Here is a 9662-nt window from a genome sequence, read left to right as displayed (position 1 = left end):
AATACTGCACAGGCGCTAAATGCACCAGATAGGCTTATTCCATCAAACCCAAGATAAGACTTCAGCAAAAGCCGGAATAGTATTACAGCTTCATATCCTTGATCACCACGAGCAAACCCCACAATCAAGGCATTATAGGATTGCAAATTACGATTTGGCAATAAGTTGAATACCTTCCTAGCATCAGACAAACTGTTACATTTGGCATACATGTCCAAAGTGGCAGTCGCTACAATGATATCAGATCCAAAATCAGCTTTCAATGCATGACCGTGCAATTGAGAACCCAATTTTAAGTGTGACAACCCGGCACAAGACCTAAAGACGCTAGCATAAGTAGATTGACTCACCCCTACCCCTTCTTTTTGCATCTTCTTGAACAGTTGTAATCCATCAGCAAACTCGTCATTTTGAACACAACCAGCAATCAGAGCGCTCCAAGAAATCCAATTCTTTTCAGGCATACCATTAAAGAAACATATCGACTCATCCAATCTCTTGCATTTCGAATACATATCCACTATTGCACTCCCCGTCACCACATCAGTAGCAAGACCCAACTTAACCACCAACCCATGCACCTGCACCCCTAACGTACAATCTTCCAAACCCGAACAAGCTTTCAAAACAACCGCAAAAGTTGTTCTGTCAAAACCAATACCACCTCTTCCCATATCCATAAAAACCTGAATCGATTTCGGATAATCACCATTTTGCAAGTACCCCGAAATCATGGAATTCCAAGAAATCGCATCTCTTTCCGGCATCAAATGAAACATCAACTCCGCCTTCTCCAACTCTCCAACCGTCGAATACCCAAAGATCATCGCGTTCCAAGAAACAGTATCTCTTTCAGGCATTTTATCAAACACTTTACGCGCATAACCCAAATTCGAACATTTTATGTACATTTGAATCAAACAATTTGTAACGAATACAGTGGGTTGAAACCTGGAAGTTATCATTCGAGCATGGGCTGCTCTGCCTGTTTCATGCATGCAATGTTTTGCACATTGTTGGTATATATGGGAAAAAGTTATTCTGTAACTTGGATTCATTAAGTTTGCCGCTGCTACTGCTGCTAGTGTTGTAAATCTTACGGGGCAATGTTCCATCCTTGTATATGAAGAAAGTGTTAGATGAAACAGCGAGAGAGCGAGTGGCCAAGTGTTGGCTAAGGAGGAGACAAGCCATTAACTTTTGAATTCATACTTCGCCGGGTGTTCCACACGGGACAGCTTCTTTGAGGTTGTTAAAATATGTAAACCAGCTACTGTCTTATTTTTGTCATTTTCTCTTTGTTTATTAATGAATAATTCTACATTTTTTTAATGAGAAAAATGAGCTCAAAGACTCGGTCTTTAATTAAATAAAAAACAGAGACAAGTAGCTCTCGAAATAAAGTTGTTTAAACAACTAGAACAGTTATTTGACAACTGCATTAATTGTCTCAACAACTATCAAAGTTGCCCGTTGATAGATGTTGAGACAACCTATTTAGTTTTTATGAATCATAGTTTTTAGCTGTGCCCCGCACTACTGATATAATAAGTCGAGCCCTACACATTTGTCGAGCTATAAATCATTGCAAGAAAGGAAAATAAGTGAGATTGCTTCATAATCTGACGGGCTCTCATAATATTCTCCCAATCTAGCTTGTAGTTGTTATCTCTCATTTACTAGAAAGGAAACTGTTTTGTTCTTCCATCAAACTAAACAAACAAAAAAGTGAATACAGTAAAGGCTCATACTGACAACTTTGAGCAGAAAAATAGGTCTTTATACTGCTGTAGTAGAACGACTCCAGGACTGAACCGCGCATCCATAAGACAACAGATTAGGGAACAAATATGAGACATTCTCTTAAGCATAACCAAAGGTATATTGAGAAAAATACGACAAAATACCCATAAGAACTTCTGGGAGAAGACGCAAACAAATGAGCCAACATTCAACATAAATATCAAACAGCTGGAAATAACAAGTGAAAAAATACATAGGCCAGACATGAATCCGACTAATCGCATAAGTTAGCAAGGTTATGCAAGTGACATCATGATCCTCATGCAACACTCCATGACAGATTTTCAAGGCTGAGTGAGTAAATAAAAATCTAGTACATTCCCAAAATGGTAAATTATAATTCTACAGAGCATGCAAAACTGAGATCTTAATAAAGCAAAAACAGAGTATAACAAGAACATAAGCAACAGTAATATTTCAGGATTCTGCTACTGTTGTTCACTCGTCATCCTCATCATCATCGTCATCATTTCCAGCAGCTGAATTCAAAGCATTCAGTCTCTCAATCAACTTAGCTTTCCTTTCCTCATATGTCAGCTTCTTCAGGTTGTACCTGCAAAAGAAGCCAAAAATGAATATACGGAAAAGATAACATAGATAGGAAAAGAGAAAGTAATTTCCCAGAACCTTGAATAATTTTAGGGGTCGTTTGGTTGGAAAACAAGGGATTAGTAATCCCACCCTCAAGGAAGGATAAGAAAAACACTACAACCCGGGATAACTAATCAAGGGTTGAGTTATCCCATGCATTTTGTCTTCAACCAAACATGGGATAAGTTCCTCTTTTAAATTAATCCCGGGATTAGTTATCCTTGTCTCGCCTACCAAACGACCCCTTAGTGTTTTATTAACACAGACATAGCCATGCAGAAGACATGCTATAGTCTTTCCTACATGGCATTCTAGAAATGATGAATCCAGATGGGCATAAAATACATCTCATATTCAAAGGTAGAGGAATTGAAAATCCTTTACCCAACCCATTCAGTAGAATGCTTGAGAAATTCACTACATCCTAATACAAGCTTGAAATATTATTTATCCAAAAAACATGAACAAATAAAAAATGATAATGAGTTAATCGGTTTTAAAATAAGTTTAGACCTCTTGTGTTGTTTGGGAGGTTGCTTTTCAGATTTCTTTGGGCTTGGATCAGCACGTATGGCAGCATGAACTTTCTTGTAAATCTCCTCTAGGTCATCGGCCTCAACACCCTTTTTGATGTACTGACTGAAGTTTGTCTGGTACTTCTCAGGTTCATCTTCAATCAGAGTCTGCAGAAAGAAGAGGGCATAATAGACGTTGTGGTGTATCTAAGTGAAGGAAGAACTTGGAAGATCAACATTATAATATTCTATTATGCATTTCTATGGATCTGATGATTATAGTAAAAAGGATTCCATATAACCATTCTATTACCTTCATATACGTAGCAATGTGGCCACCATATATGTACTTGCGGTGAACTTCGGCATCAAGCTGCTTGGAATCCTTGCTGAATCCAGCAAACCTCTTCTCGCTGTGAGGAATATCAAGTCCACCATCCAATGCACCCTGAATCCAACCAGCAAAGAATTGCATATTTTTTGAGAATGAAAATTAAATTTAATTTTAAAACATATGAAAGGCCATATGGCACAGATATTGTAAATATGATCAGTAACATGGCATTAAAAAACATTCGGCGAAAGATAAAAGAAAGGGTTTTGGACAGCTGGCAGACTCCCCATTCACTTAAAAAAAATCGACATTATAAAATTCAGAAAACACATCAGACTCTTTGTTTTGCTCGGACAACTGCAATTAGGGTCTCATAACACCATACTTTAAGAGGTGTAAGCAAGAGGCTCCTACTCTTTAAAATGTTCACAAAAGCCCTCAAAGCATATATTTATATCTTTTGGCATTAGATAGCACTATTCTCTCCATTCTATTGATAAGAAAATCTTTCAACGTCGGTTCGTTCCAAAGAGATTGACAACTTTAGATGTTTGGGAACTCTTTAACCTAAAGATTCTCAGTTCACCCTTAATGACATTATCTCGTAGGAGAAACGAGGCATCTCGCATACCACAAGATATTAAGGGTACTTTTGATATGCTATTTATCATTTGCTCAAGTGTCAAGTTTTTTTTCTTAAAACTTTATGCCAGGTCAAACACGAACAAATAAATGAAATGCAGCACGAATACCAAAAGCAAGATTATACCTTGAGAGCACCAAAAACACGATTTCCTGTAGTAGTCCTTAAAAGGCCAACATCCAAGAGAGCTCGGAAAGGCCTTCTGCTTTCAGCAGGTTCAACAGAGTAATCCTCCCCATCGACCTGTAAGATTCGAAAAAATCAGCTAGCAAATAAAAGCTACTACAACAGGCAGGACTAAACATCCATAACAATATAATATATCTGCAATTACCTCGAGGTTCCCCTCATACTCCACATCCATTTCAAGCTTTTTGAGAACCCTCCTTGCCAAAAGAAGTCCAGTACAGTATGCTAAATTTGAATGTAAGTGAATTAACAGTCCAATAAGAACTAAAGAATTTCAAGAGTGATAAACAAATAGAATAGCTTGTGTGAAAGTACCAGCAGCATAATTTGTCAGTCCAACTTCAAGGCCATAACGAGGCAGCTCCTTAGCATAAGCAGAAGCAAGAATCATATCACCAGCAATACTAGCCGACACAATTTGTGCAACTATGTCCTTGTTAGTCTAGGAAAATGTTAAGGAAGCAAAGTGAAGGACCAGCACAGGCATTGTGCCGATAGCTTCAATATTACAGATCAACCTGCACCACAAGATAGATTCAGGATGATCCTAAACGCCACTATCAATCATGTGACACAACTTCACTATGACAATTTCATGAACCAGCCACGTAGCTTTAAATGGAAAACACAGCTCAAATCAAGAAAAACAAAATCCCAATAGGAAACCATCCCAAGTAAGTAAGGTTTTAAAGTAAAGCAGACGTATTAGGATACAAATCGGACAACCAAACGATACTTTGGAGTGTTGTACTTATTCTTGTCCTGGTTGATCAAGCGGGTCCTGGCTCTATAGTCAGTTTTCCCCTCTGCGAGATAGTAAAAATTTGAAAACAATCAGATAGTGAATCACAAAGGTTGAGAACAAAACCAAAGGAGCTAAAAGAATATAAGCTACACCTCTCCTTCTCTTGAATTTAACCTGGAAACGTTTAAAATAAGCCCTTGTCTTCTGGACTTTGATGAAGGCCTGCAACATAATTTATTAACAGTGTCAAGCATGAGAATGTGCATCAGAATGCCTTGTTGTGTTGGCGTATGCTAAAACAACAACGTTGCATTGAAAAGTGTAAGACAAACCACAAAAATGTAGCAAATTGAAATGTGTAAAACAAACCACAAAAAGGTAGCAAATTTACACTCTCTCTCTTACAAAAATAGGCTACTGTAACAACAACAAAGCATCGCAAAGTGTAAAATAAAATCACAAAAATGTACCAGTCTATACTCTCTCGTACAAAAAGCATCTACTGTAACAACAAGTAAACATCAAAAAGTACAAAATAAAACCACAAAATGTAGCAATCTATGTGGTTTCTTTCAAATATAGACTTCTAAAACAACGAAGCAGCAAACCACAAAAACATAGCAAATCTACACTCTTTTCTCTTACAACTATCAGCTACTGTAATAACAACAAAGCATCGAAAAGTATAAAACATAACCACATAAACATAGCAATCTATGTTGTTTCTATCAAATATCAACTACTAAAACAACAAAGCAGCATTGAAAAGTGTAAAATAAACCACAAAAATGTAGCAGTATATACTCGCACTTACAAAAATCGGTCACTGTTACAACAACGCGTCAAAAAAGTGTAAAATAAAACCCCACAGAAATGTAGCAATCTATATGCTTTGTCTTATAAATCGGCTACTCTAACAACAATAAAGCATCGAAAAGTATCAAACAAAACCACAAAAACATAGAAAATGTTTCTTACAAATATAGACTACTAAAACAACAAAGCCGCATTGATAAGTGTAAAACAAACCACAAAATGTAGCAATCTATATTCTTTCTCTAACAAAAATCAGCTACTGTAACAACAACAAAGCATCGAAAAGTGTAAAATAAAACCACAAAAATGTATCAATCTATACTCTTTTAGATACAAGACCAGGTACTGCTACAACAACAAAGCTTCGGAAAAGTATAAAAAAAAACAACAAAAACGTAGCAATCCATGCTGTTTCTTTCAAATATAGACTACTAAAACAGCAAAGCAGCATTGAAAAGTGTAAGACAAACCACAAAATTATAGCAAACTATACTCTCGCTTACAAAAATAGGATACTGTAACAACAACAAAGCATCGAAAAGTATCAAACAAAACTAAAAACGTAGCAATCTATGTTGTTTCTTTCAAATATCAACTACTAAAACAACGAAGCATTGAAAAGTGTACAGGAAACCACAAAAATGTAAGCAATCTACACTCTGCCTTCCAAACATCGGCTACAATAACAACAAAAAAGCATTGAAAAGTCGAACAAAATCACAAAAGTGCATCAATATATACTCTCTCTAACAAAGCTCGGCTACTGTAACAACAAAGCATCGGAGAGTATAAAACAAAACCACAAAACCATAGCAATCTATGTTGTTTATTTCAAATATCGACTACTAAAACAACAACGAAGCACTGAAAAGCGTACAGCAAACCACAAAAATGTATCAATTTATACTCTCTCTTCCAAACATCGGCTACTAAAACAACAAAAAAGCATTGAAAAAGGTCTAAAACAAAACCACAAAATTGCAATACGGAAGTTATAATGAAGCTCAAATTTGTGAATCTCACCATTGTTTCTCCTCGATTAGCCTCCGCCGGCAGCCGTAGGGGTTTTGTGGATGGAGGGGGGGGGGGGGGGTAGTAGAAGAAACGAATGTGAGGAGAGCAACTGCAGCTGCGGAGCTAACTTTTATACTTCACAAAAACCCTAGTTTTTCTTTTGACCTTTTTGCCCATTTGACATTTTGACTATGATACTTTGGGTCATGAAAATTACTTATATTCATTTTTTCCCCATTAATTTCACTTCATTTGGAAATTATTACAGATATTAAGAAATAAAAAATATGAAACTTTAAATAATTGTTTTCAAATATAAGATAATATTTGAAAACTAAAATTATTGTACATAAATATATATTAAAGTTGTTTTTAAATTTTTGTGAGTAATTTGAAAAAAGGCGTAAAGAATAATTGCATCAGCAATTAAAACAGTTCATCAGAAATAAGTCTAATTAAACTTTCAATTCAGTTAACTATCTAATATTCATCAGCTTAAAAAGACAAAAATCACACATTTAGCTTAATTGAATGTATAATGTGTCTTAGTTAGCAACACAAGGACTAAAATTGAAATAAAATAATAATTTAGTGTTCAAAAATACTATTCGGCCTGTTATTTGTATGTGAATCAAAAGATCCAAGAAAATTACTTGTTATTCTTGGACATGGACTCATAGTTGAGCTCTGTAGTGAGGTCATTTGGTATGGTGTACTAGAGAATCAATTATATGTATTGTTTATAGCATTATTTAAACTCTGTTCAATGTAAATTTTTGCTTATGTACTATATTTTAGGGAAAATGTTTTCAAATATATATAAATTTTGGCGAAATTTATTATAACATATCTGAATTTTGTTTGAACTTGTTGACATTTATTTGCACCAAACTCTTTAAAAAAAAAAAATAGCTTATAAATGTCACTAAAATACATTAATAAATATTTCAGTGAGGTAATAGGACCCCGCAAAGTTCAAGCATGTTGAAACAAATTTCATCAAAATTTGGGTATATATTAGATTTTTTCCCCTACTTTTTAATATAATCTCTCCACGTAGTACAAATGAACTCTTCACGTTTAATATGCATTTCACGATCAGATGATACAGAAGATAAAATATATCTATCAATTTATGAATCCTTTTTTACAATATATAAACTTACAGATTAAATTTTACATTTAAAACGTTAAAAGTTGTGATTTAGAATTCCAAATCATAATTTTTGGAGGATTTGAAATATGAAATTATGATTTCAAATCACATGTATAAGCGCTACTTTCAAATCATGATTTTAAATATGATATGAAATTGCATGTTTAAACACATTCTAACTGCATTTGAAATGGAGTGAAATATATAGAATTGGAATTAGATATAAAGTTATAGGTTCAAGATTTTAGTTCTTTTGAGTTATTTAATTTTAAATACATTTGTTTATCTTATGTAGTTCGGTGGCCAAGACTCAGATTGACTTCTTGCTTCTTGGAAAAGGAAATAAGGGTATTTGTAAGGATTGTAAGGTCTTACCGAGTGAGAGTCTTTTGACCCAGCATAGGCTTTTGGTAATGGACTTGGAGATCATAAAGGAGCGGGGAGGAGAGGTTTGGAGGATCAGCCAAGGATTAGATGGGCCAGTATGACTTTGGCTAGTGCACTGGATATAGAGGATTAGTTAATGGAGATGAAGGCTTGAGGGAATGGAGGGGATGTAGATAGTATGTGGGACGAGACTGTCAACTGCATCAAGGAGACAGCTAGAGAGGTGTTGAGGGTCTCGAGTGGTCGTTCGGGCAAGTACCAAGGGGATTGGTAGTGAAACGAAGAGGTAAAGGGGAAGGTGGAGGCCAAGAAAAGAGTGTATGCAAAGTTGACGAAGAAGATAAATGGAAGAATAGGGAGGATTATAAAATTGCTAAGGGAGAGACAAAGTTAGTGGTCACGAGGGTTAAGGATGCTGCTTTATTGAGTTTATACACCGTGTTAGATAGTAAAGGTGGAGAAAAAAAGTTGTACAGGCTCGCCAAGGTTAGGGATAGGAGGACTCGGGACCTGGATCAGGTGAAGTGTATTAAGGGTGTGGACGGCAAAGTTTTAGTGGAGAAGGGTCATATTAGAAAGAGATGGCAGTCTTATTTCCATTAATTGGTGAATGAAGGAAGAGATACTAGCATTGTGTTGGGGAATTTGGAGCATTCTGAGGGGGTTACGTGATTATGGCTATTGTAGGCGCATTAAGGTTGGGTAGATTAAGGGGGCTATTCATAGGATGTGTAGAGGTAGAGCGACCGGGCCAGATAAGATTTCGGTGGATTTTTGAAAGTGCATAGGAGGGGCAGGTATGGAGTGGTTGACTCAGTTGTTTAACATAATTTTCAAGATGGTGAGGATGTCTGAAGCTTGGAGGTGTAGTACAATAATTTTGTTGCATAATAATAAGGGGCGACATTCAGGATTACAACAATTACAAGGGTATCGAGTTGTTGAGTCACACTATGAAGGTTTGGGAGAGGGTGGTAGAGTTGAGGTTGCGGTGGATTATTACTATTTTTGAAAATTAGTTCGAATTTATGTCAGGGCACTCGATGTTAGTAAAGACGGGCACACAATCAAAGAGCCTGACGGGGTAGCAGCGGAAAATACCCAAGACTAAACTTTCCATTTCAACTTGAATCAAGAGGAGACAAGCAAACCAAGCAAAACAAAGTAATATGGCAGCAAATGAATTACCACACAAATGCGATAGGGCAAGAATAAAGGCAATCACACAAGACACCAAATTTACGTGGAAAATCCTTCGGTGTGAAGAGTAAAAAACCACGGGACCAAACCTCCACTATAATCACCAAAGAGTTACAATATTGTCCTCCAAAATGACCACCAAACAAGTGCCAAACAACAAGAAACAATACATAAACCACAGCACCAAACACTAGAAAAATAAAGGAGTGAAAACACCAAAAATGTAGCTACTGTTCGGGAGTGAAGAACAGGAGCTACAGGCCACCAAA

At 36.2% G+C, this 9662-nt stretch overlaps 2 protein-coding genes across 2 annotated transcripts in view; both read right to left on the bottom strand.

The window, feature by feature from the left end:
* LOC107875380 (pentatricopeptide repeat-containing protein At3g02330, mitochondrial) overlaps positions 1-1873 on the bottom strand; it is a gene marked incomplete in the record, with an annotated part of 5327 nt that extends 3454 nt beyond the window's left edge. The window contains 1 exon segment of the mRNA XM_016722086.2: positions 1-1873. Coding sequence (XP_016577572.2) covers positions 1-1115 — 1115 coding nt within the window.
* Positions 1874-2098: 225 nt separating this feature from the next.
* On the bottom strand, positions 2099-6843 carry LOC107875381 (60S ribosomal protein L5). The gene is made up of 9 exons (XM_016722087.2): positions 6660-6843; positions 4973-5042; positions 4790-4881; positions 4391-4517; positions 4221-4300; positions 4013-4129; positions 3223-3357; positions 2908-3077; positions 2099-2356 (listed from the first exon to the last, which is right to left on the bottom strand). Exons 1-9 carry the CDS (start codon positions 6660-6662, stop codon positions 2242-2244), a joined length of 909 nt encoding a protein of 302 aa, XP_016577573.2. The 5' UTR covers positions 6663-6843; the 3' UTR covers positions 2099-2241.
* Positions 6844-9662: the final 2819 nt, after the last annotated feature.

This window comes from Capsicum annuum, chromosome 6 (genome assembly GCF_002878395.1).
Source record: "Capsicum annuum cultivar UCD-10X-F1 chromosome 6, UCD10Xv1.1, whole genome shotgun sequence".
NCBI lineage: Eukaryota > Viridiplantae > Streptophyta > Magnoliopsida > Solanales > Solanaceae > Capsicum > Capsicum annuum.
Note: the sequence above shows the minus strand (reverse complement) of the source record. Positions and strands in the feature narration are given on the sequence as shown.